We start from the raw sequence: 25,521 nt of genomic DNA, 5'->3' as shown, positions 1-25,521 counted from the left end.
AGTGGTGCCGCACAGATATTGCTTGCCCCCCACTCAACATTCCTCTGTGCTCACCAGGGGCAGGGCCATCCTTAGGCATACGCAGCATATGCGGCTGCACCCAAAAATTTGTGGCACCCCTGGGTCTTAGTGTCCACCCTTCTGCCCCTTCCTATACCTGGTCTAATCTCACCCTTCCTGCAGTGCCCACCATAGCTAGTTGCTGCAACCTGGTGAGTCTTCCTCTGGAGGGGATCTAGTACTTAAAAGTGAAAAAGCCTTCCAGCCTGCCAGACCTATTAGCACAACATTGAGCCTGTTAAAGAGCCAGTCAAGTGGTAATGAAGTCATTTAACAGGCATTTGCCCACCTCCAGGTATATACTGTCAGTTTCTGAATTTACAGACAAAAACAGTTGTGCATTACTGTAATATTTACTCAGAACATGTTAGTCTACAGGATCTTACAGACATCCCCCCCCCCCCCCGCTCCCTCGACTTACGCAATCGTTCCATTCCGGAAAGCCTTGCATAACTTGAATTTTGCGTAAGTCAGAAACGTATACCCATATGCTCTCCCCTTATGCAGCCCAGGTGGGGAAAGTGACCTGGGTGCAGGGAGCCCTGACAGGGCTCCTCACCCCCCATCCCACAGCCCTGCAGGAGGAGCAGCTTTTGGGGGAGGTTAGTTCCCCCACATGGGCGCAGGAGGGGAGGGTAGAGGTTGGGGAAAGGATTCGGGGTACAGGAGGGGAGTGCAGGGGTTGAGGCGCAGGAGGGGGCAGGGGTTAGGGCAAAAGGGAATTGAGGGGTGCAGGATGGGGGAATGCAGGGCTTGGGGCAAAGTGCAGTGGTTTGGGGGGGGGGGGGCAAAAGACCAGGGGCGGGGGGGCCCCAGGGGCCGGGGGGAGTGGGGGGGGGCACCCGGGGGGGCCATAGGGCAATGGGGGCTGGCGCTGTGCCCAGGGCGGGGCTAGGGTACCAAAATACAAGTTTGCCCAGGGTGACTCTTCCCCCTAAGGCTAGCCGTGTGTAAAGGCAGAGGGCTCAGCAGGGCGAGGTGGAAGTGAGGCCTTTAGCTGGGTGGCTGGCAGCTTCAGCACCAAAAGTCATCTTGTGCCTCAGCAGCTCCACCCCTCTCCCAGGCAGGGCCCACAGTCATCCACAACGCTGGATAAACTGCACAAGGTCACCCTTTGCTGGGGAGAGGCTCAAATTGCAGCCAGCTGCTGCTCAAGAGCCAGGTGGCAGGCTCTCCTGCAGCCTGTAGCCAGACTTTTAGCCACTGACCTCTACTGCCAGATCTTTCAACTTAGCTATGCACCTGCTCCTCCTGGCAGCAACTTCTGCAGGCCAGGAAGTACGTAGGGAGCGCCTGGGCTGCAGCAGGTGTGGAGGTTGTTGTTTGGTCCCTGGGCTCCTTGTGACTAGAGGCTTTGCAACAGCTTGAAACTGGTCATTGTATACATGGGCACCAGGTATCCCAGGCCAGGGGAGGCTAAACCTCCCAAGTCAGCTGGGCATGGCCCCACCCCATACTCCTCCCCCCCCACCTCCTCTTCCCGCATGACCCCAGGCCAAGCTGCTCCTCTTCCCCGAAGCGGGCTGGGGCTGGGGTTAAGGTGGGCCGGCCAGTGACCTGGGCCGGCCGGGGCTGGTGTTCAAGCTGGCTGGGGCAGCCTGGGGTGGGTTGGTTAGGGTGGGCCGGGCAGTAGGCTGGGATTCGGGGCAGCTGGGGTGGGGGCTCCTCCAGCTGCAGTGGGGAGCTCAGGGCTCCGGCGGGGAAGGAGGGTGGAGTGGGGGCTGCAGGCAGAAGGGGCGGGGCTGAGGGGGGCTAGCCTTCCCCAACAGGTGGTTCATGCACCATCCATGCTCTTATGCATGTGTCTTTTCTGGGTGAGAGTTGCTCCTGTGGCATGATCTGGAACTTCACCTCAGTAGTTTGAACTGTGCCACTCAGTGCAAGCTAAAGGCTAGGAGAAGACAAGAGCCAGGCACCTGTGTGCCGCTGCTGCGAGTACAGCAACCATCTGCCTAGCTGCGGCCCAGGGCTATATACTACTACCATGCGTGGTTGGTGCGTGTTATTTACCATAAGGGCTCAAAGCAGCCAGGATAGGAAGCATTTTGCTTCCTGGCTTGCTGAAGAGCATGTGACAACTGTTTGCTAGAAACTGACCCCCCGAGAGATTTTTGACATGCCGCTTCCAACCAGTTGTACCATAGCGTGGGAACCCCTGCACGACATGCAGGATTGCCATCAGTTTGGGCAGGTACATGACTTTCCGGAATATGCCAGGGGATTATGTTCGGATTATTGTCAGCATGCACGTGTTGCATCCTCTACGCTGAGCTACCACTATTATTTCTTCCTTTTTGTGCGATAAGATATCACCTCTCTTTCTCTCCCTGGAAAAGCTTTTAATCGCTAGGACCAGCTACTGCCCATTCTCACCAAAATACTACAAATTGGCTAAAGTAGACATCAACGTACAGTCATCCCATTCTGTGTGGTAGGGTGACCAGATCACCCAGGTCAAATATCAGGATGCGGGGGAGGGGAGCGGAGCAAAAAAAAAGGGAAAGAAAAAACCAGCAGCAGAGCAAAAAAACACCCCCCCTCCTCCTCCCTCTGCAAGCGCTGGAGGGAGGCCCCGGAGACGCAGGGGGAGCGCGGGGCCGGGGTGAGCGAGAGTCCGGCCTGGCCCCGAGCGCAGGCAGGATTCAGTCGGGCGGTACCTGGAGGGAGAGTAGGGGGGCGGCCCGCGGGGCCAGGTGGCGGCTGTTCTCCCCACCTGGGCAGTGGGAGCTGGGAGCAGCCACTGCTGCAGCTCCTACTGACGCGGCCGGAGTGGGGGCAGCAGGCCCCAGCCCCCCTGTCCTGCTTGGGTCCCGCAGGGGAACGAACGGGGCTGGGCTGCCGCGGGATTGCACCAACTGGGCAGCCAGCCCAGGCGTGACTGGCCAGGGGCTGGGCACAGCGTGCGCGCTGCTGGGTCCCTGCAACAGGCCCGGGCTCGGGGGGTTCAGGCCCGGGTGCCAGAGCCGCAGCCGCCGAGCTTGGCCATGGCCACTTCCTCCCCCCGCGGCAGTGGGAGCTGCAGCAGTGGCTGCTCCCAGCTCCCGCTGCCCAGGGGAGAGAACAGCCGCCGACTGGCCCCGCGGGCCGCCCCCCTACTCTCCTCCAGGTACCGCCCGACTGAGTCCTGCCTGCGCTCGGGGCCAGGCCGGACTCTCACTCACCACGGCCCCACGCTCCCCCTGTGTCTCCAGGGCCTCCCTCCAGCACTTGTGGAGGGAGGAGGAATGGTGTGCTTGGGAAAGAGGCGGGGATTTGGGGAGGGAGCCAATAGGGGAAGGAGGGGGCGGAGTCAGGGCGGGGGGCTGTGAGCCCTTCCGGGCTCCGGAGCCTTTGCTTGTTTGTCCAGTGTCCCGACCTACCATTAGTCAGGACGCGGGACAAAGCAAATATTGGGACAGTCCCGATTTTATCGGGACGTCTGGTCACCCTACTGTGTAGTCCAACTGAGGCTTGATAATCTGACTCAGAAAAAAGCAGGTCTTGGCTCTAAACACTGGGATTTCCTAAATTTTTTGGTGCATATTTTTTATTCCATGCCTTTGCTGCTTTTTGTTCTGCACATTGGATGAAATTCTTTTCTCAGTGGACAATAAAGTGGGCTATGCAGAATGCAAACTGTAAAACAAGTCCGCAAGTGTAACCCACACACCTTCTGGTTGTGGTGTTCTGTCCCACCTAGTGGCACCGAGACCACTTAGCGAGAGAGACAAAATGAGTCTGCTCCACAGCCTTAGCTAAGAGCCCACTGGCTTTTAGCTCCTGCAGTAAAGGCTCATGCACTAAGCTCCAGCGGTCCCCGGGTTGATCCCGCCCACCGACGACCCAGGGTCTGGCGGTGTTACACAAGCACTGAATGCCAAATGGGTGCATGGTACAAAAGTTTACCACTTACTCCACCAACAGAATAGCAAAGGCCACAGGAGATCACGTATAGTTGTATATTGTAATGGCTTATATTTCTACAGCCTCATTGCACAATCACATCCACTATTATGGTAACACAGCCACCTCTGGGATGGAGAATAGATGACGAGCCATTAACAGCAATCTGGAAAACCGTGTAGCTGGCAACCATAGAAATAGGACAAACTGATTCTGTTCCCAAGAAGTGCTAAAGGATTTTTTTTTGTACTATTTAGCAGCGCTGTCTGAGCTTCATTTTTAAGTTATCATCTGAAAGAGGCATAGATAGTGAACTGCATGGTGCTCAGTTCATCTGTCTCAGCAGAATAAAGCATTTACCTGATTTGGTTGGAAATCAAAATATAGGTTCTACGGAACGGAGCTGCAGCACATATAAAACAAATGGACCAACCATCCCTTCAGTAAAAATATATCTATTTTAATATTCCTGGACAATGGAGCACCAGACGTGCCAAGGTCTACACTGCAAGGTTGATTCTGATCTCACCTTCCCTGCTGTTACTGCACTGATTTACGCCCCTGTGAGAGGTGAATCTGGCCCTGCATGATGGAAGTGGACTGCTATGTGAAGAGCGTGTGTAGACTACAGGCCATTCTGCCACAATGCTAACCCAATCTGTCTCTATGCCACCAATGAAAGTCCTTAAGGATCCTGATGAGTCGACAGTCCACTGGAAAACAACTTGATCTATCAAGTGGACAATTTATTGCCATTTCCAAGAGCATTGCCCTTTTTGACCAACACAGCTTGATCATCTGTGTTAGCTCTGGCTGACCTGATTTCTTCTCCCCTCCCAACTGGATGCTACAGAGGGAATGTTTTTTTAAAAAGATGATCCTTAAGAGTCATCATTTCCCCTCTTTGTCTGCTGATTTTTCAGGATTGGGTGAAAGACCTCTCTCTTTTCTCAGGCTTTTCCCTGTAGTAGCTTATGCTAGGTATTTGATGGGAGAGTCTGTGTTTATAGGGATCAATTGTATTTCTTAAGAATTTAGGATTTTTTTTTTAAGTCTCACTTCTACCACGTTAAAAGAACATTAAGGTTGCAAAGTCAAACATGCAAAATGCTAAAATTGAGGATGCCTAGGCACTTTAATTCAGCCCCCTTGTGTGTATGCATTATCCTATGCTGTTCTTTCCATTGGACCCCTGACTCATTCAGTGCACAGGGATAGATGGTGCTCACTGAATGGGTACCTATCGAATAATTTCTTTTTGTCCTCATCATTCAATGTGTGTCCCTATTCTTTACTTTCGGCATAGCATTCAAACAAAATTATTTATTTCCTCAGAAGTAAAATCCCTGATCTGAAGCATGTAAGTGCTTGAGCTTCTCAGCAAAATGGCTGTACGAACTTATTAGCATCCATATTTTCTTTTGTCCTTGTTCTTGGAACAGTTTTAGCTGAAACTTAAAAATTTTTCAAGCAGAGGCAGACACCCAGCATGGACAATTTAAAGCCAAATGGTTGAAGTTTGGTAAAGTTATAAAAATGGAAAACAGGGTCGTATATTGGAATGTTAGGGTAACCTTAACTATAGGCATCACTTATAATATCCAGTCAGTGACTTTGATACAGAGCACCTTCCAAACATTCAAAATACAAAATAAACACATTCTTCTGCTGCAAAATATACCCACTGTCACAAGGGATTATGATGTGCATGCTCAAAATGAATTCCAGCATCTAGCAAAAGTGCTGGAATTATCTTTAACCAAAGGAGAGAGGAAAAGACAATTCACTGATGTCTCATTTTGTTTTTTTAATGATTTAAGTGTCACAAAAACTCTCTGAACAAATGTGAAAAACAGTTATACAAATCCAGGAGCTTCTGAAATATTCATTACTCTATGACTATCTGGGAAGAATTGGCCCCAACCCTTCTTCCCTCCTTACTCATCCACTATAAGATTATCTGCAGTGATCATCTGATCCAATGTCTATTGAATTCAGTGAAAGTCTTTCAGTTTACTTCAATGGGCACTAGATTAGGTTGTACATTTAGATTATTCTAACTTTCTATTAAGCCTTTGCAGCATCAATGCCTTAAACACATACTTTGGGTTAGACCGGTCAGTAGTCCCACTGACTTCAATTTTGGTTTCATTGATCAGGATGGATTTATTGGTAACAAAATGTAGTTTCCCCAATAGTAAAAACAGCGGAGCTCTCACATATAGTCCCTACTGTTTTTTTGGAATGATTATTTGAAAGGCTGATGTGATGCAGGATGCAAAGTTTAAATGATAAAAGATGTGCAAATTAAATGTATATTTATAACTGGTTCATTTAATTTGACTATCACAGTATCAGTTCAGTGACTAAAATGTAAAAGGACTGAAAACATATTCCTTACAAAGGACAATCCTGTTGGGTGCTTAATATTTAATTATCTGCTTCTCTAGGTATTCGATAAGTCCCAGGAAAAGTGATCTATTGGGTATATTGATCTCACAACATGGAAAATATGTTCAGAGTTCGTTGTGTTGAAGACCTCTTGAGAGTCTACTTGATAAGTCTTGTAGGTGCTTCTTTACCTAAAAGGGCAAAAAGATATTCACTAAGTGATCAGGAAATGCTGTTGCATATTGACATTTTACCATTGGTGTATACGGCACTTGACAGACCTGTAGAAGGACAAGGTCATTCCCCGATGACTGAGAATTTTAAGGCCCAACTGAATGAGACTATTCCCGAAAGCCAAACCTATTACCCAGTCATAGCAATTGTGAACTTCTTCGATATTTAGAATCAGGATTTCTGATATGACAAGAAGGATGGTGTTGTGGTTAAGGCGTTGGACTGGGACTCAGGCTTCCATGCCCAGCTTTCCTACAGGCTTCTTGTGTGTAACCCTGGACAAAGATGCCTCAGTTAAAATGGGAACAATACTAATTTCCTCTTCTCACCTTTTGTTTTGTCTATTCAGATTGTAAATCCTGCAGGACTGAGACTGTCCCTTACTATGTGTTTGAACAGTGCCCAGCACAATGGTACCCCAATATCAAATGGGATCTGCCCCAGGATGTACCTGCCCTATAGCACCCCCTTCTGGCCAAGTGTGGCACTATAAATGCTGTTTGCCTGGATTTCCCCTAATATCATCAATAAGTTCACAAACACTACATAAGGAACAATGCTCATTCTGAGGGGGTCTAGTTTATTAACCAAAGACCTAATGAAAATACAAGCAAGTCTTCACCCCAGCATCTTAGCTGGGAGACAGAGTCAGTCTTAGTTTATCCATTCCCACCCAGCTGCAGCAGGGTTCTCTTGGCTTGCATCCCCCTACCCTGGAGTCAGGCCTATTATCATTAACTGGGAAGAACCCTTCTCCGGAGCCAGAGGCCTGTAGAGATTCGTCAGCCGCAGCTCCTCTGGGGCACCATATAGTTCCTGACAGACCAGGCGGGCTTCCTGCCACAGTTTGAAGGAGCACAGCTTCCAGGCCTCTTGCTCCAGGCCTCTCCTGCGAGCTCCTCTCCCCAGGAGCTTCCTGTTTCTGAGAACCACTCCAGCTGAGCCCTGGTAATCCATTATCAGGCTCATTAGCTGCCAACCAGCCACCATGGGATTTAATTACTTCCACCTGGGCCTCAGTTGGCTCCTTCTTTACAAGAACCTGTCTCAGGTGGGCTGGTCCCTGACTCCCCTTAAAGGGCCGGCTCCCATGATAGGGCCTCAAATCACTATTGTAATACAAATGATGACTAATAATGAATATGTCAATAGCATGGATAATAAGCACAGGAAAATCCAAATTCCCTCTAGCAGAGTTAAACCTACACTGGGGGCATATAGAAACTTCACAACACATCGTATTTGTACAGACCTTGTATCCCAATTCTTTAGTCTTTTCTTCTAGCATGACGTATTTCTCTTTGTTTCTGCTCAGATGATCTTTATCGCCCGTTCCCTCCACATGCTTCAGTTTCTGATGGGAAATCTCTAACTGTTTTTGGTAATGATGATGTTTTTCAATTTTTGCTTCAAAGTGTTTCAGCTCCTCCTAGAACAATGAATACACATTTCAGGCTAAATGCAGTCTTCTTTCCGAGGTTTCCTCCCTCTCTTTCCCTGCAGCACATTCCTAATGCTATTTTAATGAGCGTCACACACTGAAAGCCCTTCCAGCTCTCTGCTTCTTAAGAACGCTGGGATAATGGAGCATCATAACCATCCAGAAATTCAGCTTTGAAGGAAAGCATCCAAACATCAATCTACTGCACAAGCGTCATAGAGGCCATTAATGTCTGAGAGGCGCAATGATACTATGGTGACAAGCACCATGGAAAAGCCTAGAAGTTTCTACAATGCGTTTTTTGCATTCTTACAATTCTTACAGAGGTCACTTTTCAATATCAGGCCCTTAATGCTCAGAATTAGCTCTTTTCTGATTGGCAGCCCAGCCATCCCCTGATTTGCTGTATTGTTTTACCACAAGCTGTGATGTGCCTGGAATAGAACAAAGTGACAACCTCTTCGACTAGTGCTGAAAGGGGCCAGGTTGACATCAGTGACATCTCGGATTTATCCACAGAGAAGATCTCATGTATACTGTGGCAGAGGCAGCAAAAATGCAAGCTTCCCTCAACACCCAGTTAGGCTCTTGTTGGACCACTATTCGAGAGGAACTTTAGTCTCCATGAACTTTCGGGGCTGGCCCTCACTACCAGCAATACCAACTGTTGTGCCAATTATGGTGATGGTTCCCTCTGCAATGTAACACCTGCGCACAAAGAACCGGACTGAAATCCACCTCACTTATTTCACGTAGTGCATGTCTACACTGCAGCTAGGAGTGAGCCTGCCAGTCTGGCTAGACAGACCTGTGCTAGCATGCTAAAACTAACTGTGTGGATGTTGCGGCATTGGCGGAAGCCCAGGCTAGCCACTCAAGCTGGGACCAACCTTACCCCCAAGTGCGGGTGGCAAGCCCAAGCCTCAGCTGCTGCTGCAGCATCCACGCTGATATTTTTAGCATGCTGGTGTGAGCCCTGCTAACACAAGTTTGTCTACCAGGGCTGTGATGCTTGCTCCCAGCTGTACTATAGACAAACCCTTAAACAATGTTTGGCACTAGTTTGACTCGGGTCTAGCTTGGCAGAGTTTTCACTCTGAGCTGGTGGGAAAAAAACAAAACAAAAAAAACTATGCCACTCTAATGGATCTCCTCCAGCTTTAGAAGCAAAGGTCTCGCTTTCCTCTCAACAGTTCGATGGCAGAGGGAAAGGATTAGCCTGTTAACATTCTATTCTGTTTTACACACTACGTGCCACTATATTTTAGCACTGGGTTTGCCTGCAGTTGCTAATCTGGTCAAGCTATTTTCCTTGGATGATGTGCCAACGCAGCACCTTTCCTTATAAAACCTTGTGCGGTTTGCTTTACAGGAGATCAGCCAAAATAACAAACGCGAAGGCCTGACCTTAGCGTTAGCTCTTGAGTACTCAAACAAGAATTTCAGCAAATTTCTACCTTTAACTCTTTTCTTCCCACATTATAAGTCAGTGAAGTGCACCCTGTAATCCTTACCTTCCTCTTTCTAGGACGATACCCCAGCATGTGCTGTGCTGCTGACAGCAGCAGATCTCAGCACTGGTGCATGGCATTTCCCTAAAGGAAGGTTTCTGCCCAAACATTCAGTCTGTTTCTAAACTGTTTCATATTCTTATTTTAGATCCTACTGGTGGAAAAACGGAGTTTTCCTTATTCCAGGGACAGATGCCATGGGCCTGATCTACCTCTCCCACTGTTGTGTATGCCTGATCCACAGCTCACAGAGGTCAATGTAATTAAAACATGTTTAACTGAGTGTGGAAATCAGACTCCATGTTTCTAAGGAAGAGTGGTCATGTGGGCTGGACGGTGACTCTGGAGATCTAGGTTCAATTACAGGCTCTGCCAGATTTTGCACATGACTTTAGGCAGGTAGTTTAATCTCTCTGTGCCTTACTTACTCATCTGTAAAGTGGGCACAGTAATACTTCCTAGGGGAGTTATGATGGGGACCTTATAAATACACAGATAAAAATTCAGAAGCAGACTTGAGGGCACAGCTCCCCCAGCCACGAATGCAAGATATTGCTGTCCCCAAGCAGTCAGGGAAACAGGACAAGCAGGCATGGTATAAACTAAATAGAGATATTTTTAATTTCATCATTAAAAAAGCCAAAAAATGCAAGCACGAACACCACAGTAATTCATTTCTCAAAAAAGGCATTCACACTAAACAGGATCGCTGTGCCTCTCTGGGTTAGCTGTGCACTGCTCCTTCCCATGAAATGACCAAAAAGTAACCCTCCCACAAGGGGCAAAATAACAGCCTGGTGGGGAAGTTAGCTAGCTGGTGGTTCCTGGTTTTAGTTTCCATCCTTTCCATTATTTCCCAAAGCATTAATTACAATTGGGGATTAGAAGATGATGATTGGAGAGGTGATCTGTTTGCACAAAATAAGGGCCCACTGTTATCAACAGTTAGGTGCATGCGTAACTTTACTCCTATGAGGTTCCACGACAGTCCATGGAGCTACTCACATAAGTAAAGTTACACATATGCTTCAGTGTTTGCAAGATTGTCTCTTGATCATGGTGAGTGAAGAATAACAGGAGGGGAAAGGGTGCATTACCACATCCTGAACGTAGTGTACATAGCGTTTCTTAGTGTTGAAGAGAAAACCCTTATCTAAATTCTATCTTACCCGAAATGATTCGAGTTCTTTCTCAGTAAAGTTGGCTGATTTGGCCATGTCCCATAAGTCAATCACTCTGGGTTCGTCAAATTCTAAACCAACAGACACAAAACATAATTATTTTAATGTTTAAGTTGTTAATATTTGATACCATGTTAACATGACTAATTAACAGCAACACCCACATGGCTTTACATGAGAAACGCGCACACACCGGCACTGCTTTACTGAGCAGGTCTACCTAGATGGAGGACAAATCCTAATATTTTACTTAGATGTTTAGTATGGTAGATATGGGACCTTTAAAAAACAAAACCAAAAGGAGACACACACACACCTTGTTTATGGTCTCCATTACCCTCTCTGCCTTCATGGTAAACGAAATGAAATCCCAGCTGATTTCTATTGGATGGGCTTGGAAGACAGGAGTGTCCCCCATCCTATTCCCTGCATTTAACCCTCCCCGGGTATCCAGAAATGGTGATGGTTTCCCCTAATGATTATTAGGATTTATTTTTTGTATTGTAATAACGCCTAGAGGGTCCAATCAGAAAACATCCTTCCCCATAAGGGGAAGTTCCAGTGGCAGCAGCCACTGGGGCAACTCTGGCAGCATGGCATTACAGGAGCCATGCTGCAGAAAAGCTCTGAGTAGCCAAAAGGGAATGAGTACCCACAGGGTCTCTGCAGAGTTGGCCCTGAGACCCCATAGATCTCTGAGAAACATGCAGATTTGGAGAGAATCAGAGGCAAACCTCCTGGTCATTTTCAGGGACAATGGTTTGTTCCACTTTCCCACTCAACCAAAAGGCACAAGGAATGGAAGCATCAGGAGAACCTGTTTCCTGTCCTATATGAAGGGTCTCTGTAGACCAGGTGTTCTCAACCTTTTTCTTTCTGAGCCCCCTCCAACACGCTATAAAAAGTCCACGGCCCACCTGTGCCACAACAACTGGTTTTCTGCATATAAAAGCCAGGGAGGTGTTAGGGGGTAGCAAGCAGGGCAATTGCCTGGGGTCTCATGCCACAAGGGCCCCTGAGAAGCTAAGTTGCTCATCCTTGGCTTCAGCCCCGGGTGGCAGGGCTCAGGGCCCTAGGTTTCAGCCCCATACAGGGGTGCTTTGGCTTTCTGCCGTGGGCCCCAGTGAGTCTAACACTGGCCATGCTTGGTGGACCCCCTGGAACCTTCTCGCGAGCTCCCCCCCAGGAGGCCCTGGACCCCGGGTTGAGAACCACTGCTGTAGATGACAAACAGGGTACTTGGACTGTAAAATCAGCACTTAAACAGAATAGGCTAATGCGTCCCTTTAAATACCCCATGTCTGTTTGTCAGCACTTTGTACACGGCTCCTTTGGATTATAACTGGTTATTTACCTACTGACTTCTCATAAAACTGATTATAAATGAATGTGAAACAGAGTGAATCATACCACTGGCTGTGTCATATCCCTGGTGGCTGATTTTACGTAAACGATCAAGCCCTTGATTGATGCTTCGCATTTTGTCTTTGAGTTCTGTGTGTTTGCCATGCATGATTTCCTCTTTGAACTGGTCCTCTTCAGATGGGTTGATCATATTTTTGTGGATTTCTGTTATCAAAATACAAACATTAATTCATAATAGGCCAAATTCCGAGAGGACAGAAGTACCTGCAAATTCCAGCAAGTTGGATGGGAGCAGTTGGTGCTCAGATCTTAGCACATGACCCAATAGTAAATTAGCATAAATAGTGCACTTTAATAACACTGATTTTTAAAAGTGTTTGCTTCTCAATCTACGTGCTTTGGACAGGAGCAGTGCAGAAATATTTTATCATATAGAATACATAAATCAGGTCAACAATGTCAATAAGAAGATCCAGAATTCTGTTGCCCTATTTCCTGAAAAATCCCTACAGCAGCAGAACAGCATTGCCCTAGGGAACAGGAATATGGGCGGAACACTTCTTAGTCCTTGCTAAAAAGGCTGCTGGAATGCCCCAGAGGGGCTGTTAGCAGCCAGGCATAAGTTAGAGCAGCCTCAGGTGGTGTCCTAAACTGTGCCAGGTGTGGCATGCCAGGCAGCAAACTGACCTCTGGTAGCCTTAGCTGGAGGTAGCACAAAGTGGCATAAAGCCCCCTTTGCTCCCATCCTCTTGGGTCCAGCACAGACCTTAGCTGCGAAGAATCTAGCTCCTCACTGCTCTAGCTGTAACTCCATCCTTCCTCCTCAGCTAGAACCCAGATCTGATCCCCCCAACCCCGCCTGCACATTGGGCGCCTCCATGGACCTATTTTCCACTGGATCAGGGCCCAACTGCTAGAACAGGGGCTCAGCACTTGCTGATATTTTCCCAAAAGCCATAATGAATTTATTTTGCTAAGCTGACAATCTCCTTGCTCACTAAAACACATGCAGGTGTTATAAAACAAAGAACAGCAACGGTTCCATTAGCTATAGAGATTCTTGGCAGAGGATACAGACTTGTGCTCTGCAAGTATCTGAATGGCAGCATCTGCAAAGCAATCCTAATATAAACCCAACAATCCGTCTTTAGGTTTTTAAAGATACTTTAAAACAACTGAGCGATTGGCAGAGAAAGGGCTGCACTGCACTGGAAACATCAGACAAACATTCAGACACCTTCTGTTCTGCTCACAGTCTCTAGCAGGATATTATATTCGTGAATCTTTTCTTTGTGATGCTTAAATTCCCGCCACAGCTTATCCAGCTCCTGATCGGAAAACTTCCCAGAGGTCTTGGCCTGAAAGAAATATGAACGAGACAGAAACTATAATCCTTTTTCATTTCCGAGGCCAAGTGATGCTACATACACTCACTTGCCAAATAAAATTCCCTTCACATTTTTAAAAAAAAATGATTAGGTCAAGCTTCCCTTCAAAATCTCTTCGTTTTATGTCTCACTGTGTCTCAATATTAGGGCAGAACATAGACTTGGGCTGAAATCCTGTCCTCACTGAATTAATTCAACGGGAGCTTTACCGTTAACTTTAATGGGGCCAGGATCTCACCAACCAAATATCCAGAGACATGATGAAAATTGTTATTTATTATTATTTGTATTATTGTAGAGCCTAATATCCCTGTCACACACATTCCTTAGGAAGCAATCAGTCCGTTATTGATGTAAGAGACATGAACTGCACACCTGAATGTATAGGGTTTGTTTCCACTAGGGATGTAGACTGACACATAAGGAGAACATCTATTCAAGAGCTCTCATTCTATTGGCAAGTAAATACCGTACTGTGTGTCGTGTCCCTGCTCTGCACCAAGCTGTTTCCCATTGTACTAGCTATTCGCAGTTAGAGAGGCACTCAATGTGCTTCCCTGGTAGGGGGATGGATGGTGCTGTTTTTCTTCCCACAGGTTAAAAGTGAAATCTTTTGATATTTGTACAGAGCCAGAGGCTCAAATTTTGTTTGGGGAATACTTCCAAGTGATTTTGTTGTTGTTGCCATTTCTCAAAGAAGGGCACTGTCAGGTTCAATTTGATTTTATTAAAAAAAAAACCAACCAAAACCAAAAAAAAAACAAAAAAACAAACAAAAAAAACTTCCTTTGCTGTTTTACTTACACCACCGTAGATTGATAAAGCGAAGAATTTAAAAAACAAATCTACTTTTTACTAATTATTTCCTTTTTGCAGGTTCTTCCAGTCTGTTGTTACTGCCCAAACTGGAACAGTTCTTGTTTTCAGGCACTAGCGCGAACTCTGGAAGGTTTCACTCACAAACACTACAGGGTGGGATTTTCAAGTTAAAAAAATCCTTTATAATTGTTTTTTTAAATAATTCTATGAAATATTTCTAATTAAGTTTAGCCATTTAAACAAAACCAAACCCAAGGTACACAGCTGTATCCCTGAATGTTCACACAGAGTGAAATCCTGGCCCCTGTAAAGTCATTAGCAAAACTCCCATTGACTTCACTGTCATCAAGATTTCACCCAGACATAGTGGGTGTAACAGGTACAATGGACCAGATCCTCTGAGAAGAGAAGTACCCTCAACACCCAATGATTTTGGTGGAAGGTGAGGACACTCAACATGTCATAGCACCCGGCACAGTGTTTGGAAACAGAGTTCTAAAGCTTCTCAGTCCAAGTCAGGGGTTTCTAGAAAACGTAAACATACACTTGAATGAACATTTACTTCTTACACTGAAATGTCCAGAAAATAAACACACCTTGCTCCATAATTTCTCCAGTCTTGGATCATCTAGCACATCACTTTCTGTGCCATCTTTGATGTAATTGGTATCTACTAGTTGGGCATCTTTCTTTCCATTCATTCCATATTTAGTCATAATTACTGTAAGTGAACAACAAGAAACATTAGAACCAATAGGAGATGGTTCCCCTTAGCCCCGCTGGAACCGCTTTCCTGAGAGTCTGTGGAATCCATGCCCACTCAATGAGGTGTTCTATCTTCCTCTATTGGTAGCAGGGCCACATATACAAGTGGATGAGCCAGCTATAACTTTGGCTAACAGAGCTGGGTCTTTTAGGTCAGGCAGCAGAGGCTCATGCTTTAAGATCCAGAGGTCCCAGGTTTGATCCCCTTGCTGATGACCCACTCAAGAGCATGGCGTTATATCTCTGCCCTCTCCTTTGAGTCTCTCCTTAAGACACACATCTACCATGAGGCCCATCAATCCTGGATCTTTCCTGAAGAAAGCTAACAAAAATAAAATACCATACAAACCAGATCAAAGAAAAAGCATGGAACAAGATACTTGCTAAACAGCTCCATTTTCACCTTTTATTTTCCATGAGTCTATACATTTAAAAAAAAAAAAAAAAAAAAAAAAAAAAAGGACTATCTTCAAAGTAAGGTGTTTGTCGTCTGAATTGTCTGCAAAGCACCTAGCCCATTTTGTCCACAGAAATGTCAGTTTCACACAGTGTGTCCCCAGACAGAATAGCTAAAATAGTTTATTTGACCTCAAAGCACACTGACTACAAATCTTAAATTACTGTAAAATAAAAGCTTCATGGAATGGAGGATGATTTTGGGGCAGGATGTAACACGTGAATACTACCAATATACCATCAGCACTTCTGTGCCACCTACAGAGACCCTCCAAGAGTTTTGCAACATTAATCAATGCTCAACACACTGTTAATTAGGAGTAATTGTGGCACAGTTCCCTATCTGCAAAATAGGGACAGCGTCCATCCTCGCACAGCTAGTCAGTTGCAAGGTCAGGCCTCCCAAGTCCTGGCCCTGTGTCTTTAAATCTTCACATGATGCACACTATACTCCTCCTGCAAACTCAAATTCTCTGAGTCACCATTACAACCCCTTTAGGAGAAGGGCACTGAGCAGCACCCTCTCCAGAAGCCATCACTGTCCCCAGAACAGCCTGAGGGATAGCCTCAGAGTGAGCATATTGGGGAGGAAGGATGACAAAACTGGGAATTAGGAGGGTCTAATTAAGGCGCTGCAACTGACTCTCCAAGTGACCTCAGGCAAGTCACAGGGCCATATTTTCAGACACTGGCTTCAATTTCTGCAGGTGCAAAATCGAGATGAAGATTTTATACACAATATAATAGCTCAATTTCAGAAGTCAAGAGAACTTCTATTTTTAAAAAAAGTGTCTAAAAATAAATGGAATAAATAAAATCATCAGCAGGATGAAAAGCAAGTTATCAATGAAGTTGCAATGCTGTTTGATTTTGTTCTGTGCTTTTCCTGAGACCAAGTTTTCAAACCCTAGGTGCCTAAAGCTAGGAATCTCATTCCACTGTAGGAACTGTGCCCAGCCCTGGCAGCTCCCACTGTCTTCAATATGAGTTTTGTGTGCTTATTGCCTCTGAAAGTCAGGCCATTTATTTAATGACCTAAAAATAAATGTTGACACCTAACTTTAGGTACCGAGTGACAATTCTGGCCTCTTCAGCAAAGTTATTCCTTACCATTTAAATTGCGCCTAAGTTTGGCTTCTTTTTCTCCATCTTCATCAAGCCCTTCAGCCTTCAGCTTTTTCCAGCTCAGCTCATCCTTTTCTTGTATTTTGAGGTCACTATGTAGCTCTGCCAATTTTACAGCTGACAGATGAAGCTAATGAGAACAGAGAAATGCTTTGGTTAGTTGCCTTGTAATAACACGCATGTGCATACACAGCTGCAAAGTTACCTCTGAAGCTAGACTGGCATAGAAAACAATATTTGATATTCCACTGAAATGGGACAGTGTCAGTCAGAGCACAGGGACCTCAGTGTGCAAGACACTGTACAAATAAACTCCTTGTATGATGCTCCCATTGGTCCTTAACATCCATATGCTAAAGCTGCCTTTGTTCCTCAGGCCCCCAATCATTTCTGTAACGGCAGCACTGGCCATGGGTAAAAAAAAGTATCTCCTGCTGGCATTAAGCTTTAAATTAACTCTCTTCAGCTTTGGTTGGGGAGGGAAGGAAAGCAGGTGAACTTTTAATGGAACATTATAATATTAAAAAGAAAAATCCCTATCTGTTACTGATACTGCAGATTATTAAAACAAAGATTTTGAAATATCTAATTTGATTTATTGTTCCTTTAATCTGACCCCATTTCTTCATCTTGGAAAATTAGACAATTTCATTTTCTGGTTTTAATGCACTAAGATTTCTACAGTTATTGAGTTGCAAAATGCTCCAGGGAAATGTTTCTATCCCAACAAAATATGGTTAATATTCAACATAATAATTACGAGCAGCTATGGAAGTTCTCCAGGTACTGCATTAATAGAACATATAGATATTTAAATCAGTAGGTCCAGATAACTCACATCCAAGAGTTTTAAAAGAGCTGGATAAGGAGCTTGCTGGACCATTCATGTTGATTTTCAGTAAATCTTGGAGACCCGGGGAAGTTCCAGAAGGCTGGAAGAAAGCTGATGTTGTGCCAATATTTAAAAGGGTAAACAAGATGAGCCAAGTAATTACAGGCCTGTAATCGATACTGGTCAAAATAATGCAGTGGCTGATATGGGACTCGATTAATAAAGAATTAAAGCATGGTAACGTAATTAATGTAAATCAACATGGGTTTGTGGAAAATAGATCCTGTCAAACTAACGTGATATCATCACTATGCTATTGAACATTTTTATCAGTGACCTGGAAGAAAACATAAAATAATCACTGAAAGTTTTCAGATGACAAACATTGGGGGAGTGATAAATAAATGAGGAGAATAGATCACTGATTCCAAGTGATCTGGATTGCTTGGTACACTGAGCACAAGCAAACAATATGTGTTTTACTATGGCTAAATGTATATCTCTAGGAACAAAGAATGTAGGCCATACTTTGCAGGATAGGGGATTCTATCCTGGAAAGCAGTGACTCTGAAAAAGATTTGGGGATCATGGTGGATAATCAGCTGAACATGAGTTCCCCGTGTGACTCTGTGGCCGAAGAGCTAATGCAATCCTGGGATGTATAAACAGGGGAATCCTGAGTAGGCGGAGAGAGGTTATTTTACCTCTATATTTGGGACTGGTGCGAGCGCTACTGGACTACTGTGGCCCACAATTCATGAAGGATGTTGCCCACGATTCAAGAAGGATGTTGATAAATTGGAGGGGGGTCAGAGAAGAGCCACAAGAATGATTAAAGGATTAGAAAACCTGCCTTATAGTGACAGTCTCAGAGAGCTCAATCTGCTTAGCGGAACAAAGAGAAGGTGAAGGGGTGACTTGATTACAGTTTATAAGTATTTAGATGAGGAACAAATATTTAATCACAGGCTCTTCAATCTAGTAGAGAACACTGTAACATGATCCAATGGCTGGAAGTTAGAGCTAGACAAATTCAGTCTGGAAACAAGTCATACATTCTTAATGGTGAGAGAAATTAACCATTGGAACAATTTACCAAGAATTGTGGTGGATTCTCCATCAATGACCATTTTTAAAATCAATATTGTATGTTTTTATAGAAGATACACTCTAGAAATTCTTTTGGGGAAGTTCTATGGTCTGTGCTGTAAAGGAGGTCAGAATAGATGATCACAAAGGTCTTTTCTGGCCTTGGATCTGTGAAAGGATGAGCCATCAAGGCCATAACCATGAAGAAATTAAAAATGTAAGGCTTCTAGAGGAGTGTTTGATTAACTTGAAAATGTTGTTGTATATATTTAACAAAAAAAACAAAAACAACCTCACACCCAGGAATAGGAATAATTACTGATGTGCATTGTCACTGAATCCAGGTTGCTATAATAGGAGTCACAGCTTTTGAAATTCCTGATTTCTGTCACTTTAAATTGGAGTAATCAAATAATACACTAGCATTAATTTTTGCATTTACTTAATAGTCCTGGGGGAGAGGGGCATTGTGCAAGAAGGGGATGTGGAAGACAATGGGGAAGTGAGGTCAGAAAAAAACACTTTAGCAGCCTGGCTTTAGCGAGGTCCCATCTGAGTTTTCTACATCATTTTACCTCTGCTAATCTAGCACCCCATCTTTTGGAAAGTTTGGATCCACTTCTGAACTTGGAAGCTTGGATCCATCTGTTATAAAATAACGTAATGAGTGAACGTTATTTGCTAACACACTCAGACTAATGGCTATACAATGATAAATGAAAAAGAGATGCACCAAATCTACACTCAGAAACTGGTTTGTTCCACAAAAAGTGAGAAACTATTTCAGAACATCAAGATATCAATCAGTGTGTTTCAGAAATATTCTCTGACTTCTCATTAATGAAATTAAACATATTTTTAAAAAAACAAACAAGCAAATGGCACTGATAAGACACAGAAATTCACTTTGGAGTATACAGGTTAGCTAAGGGTAACTTCAAAGAGGCAGCTCACACCATTTAGGACTGTTCTGAATTGTCTATTTTAATATACCATTAAGTTAGATTCCAACACAGCAAAGCACATTTTTCAATTTAAGCATGAATTGCCCTTTTGAATACAGTGGCACAGAAGGACTACTAACTTGTGTAAGTGCTTTGCTGAATCAGGACCTTAATTTACTCTAAAACCTAGAGCAGTTAGAAAAACAGCTAAGCCTAACGGTCTTGATCCTGCAAGATACTGAGCTCTCTGGCCCCGATCCCAGAGTTAAGAACATTGACTTCTATGCCATTCACTTCAATGGGATTATTCACTGGCTTAAATTCAGCAGAGATCTTAAGCGTGTGGCCTGTCCCTGTTCAGCAAAGCATGTCAGCATATGCAGTCAGTGAGATTTTAGCACGTGCTTATACACTTTTTTGAAGAGGGAGGCACATCACAGCCTAGGTGCTTTGCTGGTTTGGGGCCACATTGCTTAGCAGCTCGCTCAATTAGGACTGAACCTTGACAGCTTAGTCATTACTTCAGTCTCATCCACAGGCTTCTCCACAGCTTCTATACAATTGGCTGTAAAGGTAAAATGGGTGACTGAGTTCCCGCACACTCCACTAATATTTAACCCTACACTGGTGTTGGTTAAGCTTTCTTTCATGCAGAACTAACAGAACACGGAAATACACTAGAAATAATTCACATGTCAAACTGATTTAATTCTCAAGGATTCTCAAAATTGTTGCAATAAAACCTTTAAATATATACTTTGTCATTAGGCATACATTTTCTAGTTAATAAAGGATCAACTGCATTGTCCACAGTTTGATGCCTGATTTATCGTCACTACATATGGCACATGGCTGGTAAACATGTTACAAACTTTAAGCTTAAGGAGAGAAAAAAGTGGAATTTTCAAATGAAGAAGTTTCACAGAAATCAGATATTATTTCAAACACTGAATTTTTCCTGCAAACTTTTTTTTTAAAGACTTCCTTTTTGTTTTTTTTTTGTTTTTTTGTTTTTAAATAAACATGGAAACTTTACATACAATATTTAAACCTGTTTTTCCTGCAAACAACAAACAAACAAACATACATGTTTGTGGTGTCCATTTTTCATGTCTTGTATTGGCGCTGAGTAACTTTTGATTATCATCTTAGTCACAACAGTGGTTTTTTCCCCAAAATTGTAATGTTCTGTTTCTGAAATATTCCCATTTCAGAACAGAAATCCAATTTAGAACATAATTCAATGGGAAATTCAGAAAAGGATACCTGGAACATTACAAAACATGAGAGGAGGGTAAAGCCTTTCAAATTTGCCAAAACTTCTGTAGAATTCTTTTGCGTAGTCTGTTCTTATATCAGTGTTGGATACTGAAAAGAGAGCAGATAAAACTGGTACTCAAAGCACTGCTCCTATTTGAAGTTCATCTCACACAGGTCCCAGGATGATATCACCTAAAACACTGCAAGGGGTAAGGTGCACATATGTGGAACCTTTGGGTACATCTATACTTACCCGCTGGTTCGGCGGCAAGCAATTGATCTTCTGGGATCAATTTATTGCGTCTTGTCTAGACGCGATAAATCGATCCCGGAAGTGCTTGCCATCGACGCCGGTAATCCTGCTCTGCGAGAGGAGTAGGCGGAGTCGACGGGGGAGCCTGCCTGCCGCGTGTGGACCCGCAGTAAGTACCTTTAAGTTCGAACTAGATACTTCAACTTCAGCTACATTATTCACGTAGCTGAAGTTGCATATCTTAGTTCGAACTGGGGGCTTAGTGTGGACCAGACTTACTGACTGTAACACTGGCAAATGGTACCAAGAGTTGAGTGTAGCTAGCAATGAAAGTTGATCAGAAGAGGTTTATAATTAAGCTGTCAAGTGCCAAATTATTTGCTCCTTGCCTAATGTTTAATATTGTTAATTGACAACATTGGGAACTATCACCAGAGAATCTGTGAAACATTACAATGTCATAGCAAAGATTGCTAGGCTCAGTTGTAATCATTACCCACAGCAGCAAAAGCAAGGCGGTTCTGATTAAAGAATGGAACTCAATGGACTTCACAACACAATATCATGCTAGACTTTGGAACCTATTGTTTCTTAGGATTTAAAGCTCATGATGGGACCATTCAGTAGCAGATGATATTAGACCTATCTGAGCTGCAAAAACAAAAGCACAAAGGGTTCTTTAAGAATTAACTACAGTCAATGGAAAATTTGTCATTAACTTCAGTGGGTGTAGAATGGGGTGGGCAATAATTTTCACGGGGGGGGGGGCACTTCACAAATTTTGTTAAGTCGTCACAGGCTGCACATTTCTACTATATTAATGGAGGGGGTGCGGGGTCTGGGAGGGAGTTTGGGTGCAGGAGGGCACACTGGGGTGGTGCAGAGTGTTGGGGTGCAGGAGAGGGTGAGGGGTGTGGGCTCTGGGAGGGAGTTTGGTGCAGGAGGGGGCTCCGGGTTGGGGCAGGGGATTGGGGTGCAGAAGGGGGTGCGAGGTGCAGGCTCTGGCCGGGAGATGCTTACCACAGGTGGCTCCCGGCCGGTGGCACAGCAGGGCTCAGGCAGGCTGCCTGCCTGCTGTGGCCCCATGCCGCTCCTGGAAGTGGGTGCAGCCGGCAGCTGCTGGCACATCTCTGCGCACCCCTTGAGGGGAGGGGGACAGTGGGTCTCAGTGCACTGCTCACCCCCACGAGCACTGCCCCCGCAGCTCCCATTGGTCAGTTTCCTGCCTGGGGTGCACAGAGACGTACCAGCAGCAGCCGGCCGCTTCCGGGAGCAGCGTGGGGCCACAGCAGGCAGGCAGCCTGCCTGAGCCATGCTGCACCGCGGGACTTTTAGCGGCCCGGACTCGGAGATCGTGAGGGGGCAGAGGAGGCCGGACAGAACTGTTCGATGGGCTGGATGCAGCCCACAGGCCATATTTTGCCCAAACCAGTGTAGAATCAGGCCCTCGATAAAGGGAGTCCTTGCACTGAGATCCCTTGGATACGTATTGCAGGTCAAGTAAGTATCAGTTCTAGGGAGAATGGGAGCTAGCCAGGGACAGAGAGAGAGAGATCAACCTTATTTCTGGGAAATTGAGAGGAACTGGGTTACCACTGAATAGTGCAGCACTGCTCAGCTGAATTACAACACATGGCTGTGATGCAGTACTGAATTGCAGCACCCACCCCTGATGCAAAACCACAGAGCTCTTTATTTTCAGCTACTTCTAATAAATGGTCAGAAAGACGATGGTCACCAAAGCTCACAATATAGAGCTCAATGTTGGAAGAAGGCTCATACAAACCTTTCACAGGAAAGCAGCAGTGAAGCTGGTTTGGGATTTCATTACCAGCTTAAAAATCTTAGTGAAGATTTGCTGAAAAGATCATGTAGGCTTGCGCAAAAAAAGGACAGGTGAATGGAGATTTTTGGTTAATTTGAACCTGAAAGTAAAATTCAGGTAGTGAGAACTGCTGCTTATTAAAGGCACATTTAGTCTAAACAATGTATTGCCTGTCTAAAGAGGACATCCTGGACCTCTAGCATGTACTATAGCTCAATTCTTTACCTCAGCTCACATTTTAACACCATAGTGTAATATCTGTATAATAATGTGCTACCGAGTTCCTCTAATCAGAAATTCACAAGATATTCCAGTTTTGCAAAACTGATTTTAAGGGACAATCTCAGCATTGTCATGAGTGCTTTCACATCTATATTCTGGTATTCTGTTTTCCCCACCTGTTGGCTTTGCCTAGATAGCACTTCCTCCCCACACGTACAGGTGAGGGGAGAGAGATTTAAGACACCTGCTCTTGCTGTGTGTGCAGAATTTTGGAGGCGAGGCAGTCTTATTTGCCATGCAGGGAGGGCAGAACACTTGGAGTTACAGTGAGTGTAGCAGACTCCTGTGGGCATGAGAAGAGGACATAGTATCTGAGCCCAGGGCCTGAGGGAGTTCTCTGCCAGAACACAGAAGGGGATCCCAGAGCCCCAGGTACATAATGAGGGCACAATATTGGAATTTAGGGTGAGTGTGTAGGTGTTTACTGAAACATGGAGATTACAGCACTAGGCTAGGATTTAGGAGACCTGAGTTCAAGTCTCTGCCCCACCAGAGACTGCCTGTCTGACTTTGAGAACCGAGGTTAAAGTGACTTGTCCAATCTGAAGAAGAAGAGAAAAAAAAGGGTGGTGGGGGGGAATAATAGCACTTCCCTACCCCATCGGGGTGTTATGAGGGCAAAAACATTTAAATCAGTGGTCCCCAACCTTTCAGTATGGCGGGCACCGAACAACGGAGAAGCGGCATCATCGAGAAGCGTCGCTGCCGAAATGCTTCTCAGCGGCATTTTGGTGGCTGGTTGTCCAGCGGCCGCGCTCCTCGGCGGCGGGGCGCTCCCTTGTCAGTAGGTGGGCACACATAAATGCCATGGCGTCCACGGGCACTGTGTTGGGGACCGCTGATTTAAATAGTGTGAGGCGTTCAGATATGATAGTAATGGGGGCCATATAAGTCCCTAAGATAGAGGTGATCTAACATCAAGGCCAAGGGATAGGGATCACCACAGACACACAGGAGTGAGAAGAATGGCATAGCTAGTGGGGGAGGGAATCACGGCAAGTTCCTAAGGGAAGGCCCAACCTGGGAGCTGGAAGGGCAGTGACAGGGATTGCCATTAGCACATAAGGGCAAGTGGAGCTTCAGTCAAGGTCCACCACACACATCTGATAAGCACCTTTTGCACTGGATTGAGGAAGGGGTAGGGCCAGTGCAGGAAGGGGTCACAGACCCGGCAATCAGTCAATCAAACGTGGGCTGGGTCACTGAGGTGCGCTGTAAGCACTGTTGCACCAAAGCTCCTGCTCCCAGATCATAAAAGACCTCCACTTTTTTCCAGATGATGTTACACACTGGATGGGATTGCTTGTTAGTAGAAGCACATATGGGCATTGCCAGATCTCTCCTACAAACTCACTTACAGAATTGTCTGCAGAGGCTGGTGTGTCCCAGGTGAAAATCGTGCACAGCTCTCACATAATAAATGAAAGTTCCCGGGGGGGAAGGGGGATGCACCGGGGAGACAGCTTGGGCCTTTATCCGGTACCTAATATCCCACATCACATCTTAAGTCAACATCGGGTCCAGTTTGCTCCACTTTTCCCCAATCCCAGAGAAAGACTCAGAGGCAGTGGTACATGTTCATACCACCACCAAATATACGGGGGCCCACCATATCTTACAATTAAGCTTCTTCCTGAATGTGGGCCAATATTTTTAAAGCTAGGTGCCTAAAGGTAGGCCCCACATCCATATTTAGGCATCTAAATCTCCCGATTGGAAGAAGTGCACCCACAAATCCCACTCAATGGGAGCTGCCGGGGTTCACAGCCCCTCTGAAAACCAGACCACTTGTGTTCAGCTTCCTAAAGACGGGGGCAGGGGCCCAGCTTCAGACAGGGAGGTTTGAAAATGCTGCGCTTTGCTGCCAGGCACCGGCATCCTCACCCCAGCGCGCAGGGGAGCAGGGGATACAGTTGCAAGGAAGCGAATTAGCGACTCACCCGCTGCGCTTTCTCCCAGATCTGGTTCAGCTTCACAACCCTGAACTCCCCGGCCTCCTGGCGCTTCGGGCTGCCGGCTGTAGCAGCCTCATTCACCTCCCTGGAGTATTTGCCCCCCTGCGCCAAGACAACCAGCAGCAGAGAGGAGCTCAGAGCCAGCAGCTCCCAAACGGCAGACATCGTCCCCCCGCCTCCTCTTGCTGCGACAGCTGCTACAGAGAGTCACCCAAGCAAGCAGCCGGCCTGGATAAGAGGAAAACTACAACCCCCACGCTGCAGTGCTCCAGAATGCACCGTGGTCATTGTAGTTCGCCGTGAAGACAAATGATCCAGCCCCAGGGAATCCTTACAACCCCCTACTACAAGACACAGAATGCATTGCACGCTGGAAAACCAAGGGGGCTGATGGGAGGCTTAAAGAAATCTAGGACGGGCCTAATTGTTCAACCAGCGCTCTTGTGAGGGAGCTGACAATGCA

General features: G+C 45.6%; 1 protein-coding gene across 1 annotated transcript; it reads right to left on the bottom strand.

The window, feature by feature from the left end:
• Positions 1-5,729: 5,729 nt before the first annotated feature.
• LRPAP1 (LDL receptor related protein associated protein 1) lies at positions 5,730-25,308 on the bottom strand. The gene is made up of 8 exons (XM_024214908.2): positions 25,044-25,308; positions 16,604-16,748; positions 14,869-14,993; positions 13,303-13,423; positions 12,111-12,269; positions 10,689-10,771; positions 7,820-7,996; positions 5,730-6,524 (listed from the first exon to the last, which is right to left on the bottom strand). The coding sequence occupies exons 1-8, from the start codon at positions 25,221-25,223 to the stop codon at positions 6,459-6,461; spliced, it is 1,056 nt and encodes a 351-aa protein (XP_024070676.1). The 5' UTR covers positions 25,224-25,308; the 3' UTR covers positions 5,730-6,458.
• Between the last annotated feature and the right edge of the window lie 213 nt (positions 25,309-25,521).

This window comes from Terrapene carolina, unplaced genomic scaffold (genome assembly GCF_002925995.2).
Source record: "Terrapene carolina triunguis isolate 2854851 unplaced genomic scaffold, T_m_triunguis-2.0 Scaffold66, whole genome shotgun sequence".
NCBI classification, from domain to species: domain Eukaryota; kingdom Metazoa; phylum Chordata; order Testudines; family Emydidae; genus Terrapene; species Terrapene triunguis.
The sequence above is the reverse complement of the archived record's forward strand: the minus strand, read 5'-3'. Positions and strand labels throughout refer to the sequence as shown.

Coding starts and splice junctions, on each gene's coding strand:
- LRPAP1 (XM_024214908.2), bottom strand. CDS start 25,223: ATGTCTGCCGTTTGGGAGCTGCTGGCTCTGAGCTCCTCTCTGCTGCTG. Junction 16,749..25,043: donor TCTGGGAGAAAGCGCAGCGG/GTGAGTCGCTAA, acceptor TGTTCTCATTAG/CTTCATCTGTCAGCTGTAAA. Junction 13,424..14,868: donor TGGAGAAATTATGGAGCAAG/GTGTGTTTATTT, acceptor TATTTCTTTCAG/GCCAAGACCTCTGGGAAGTT.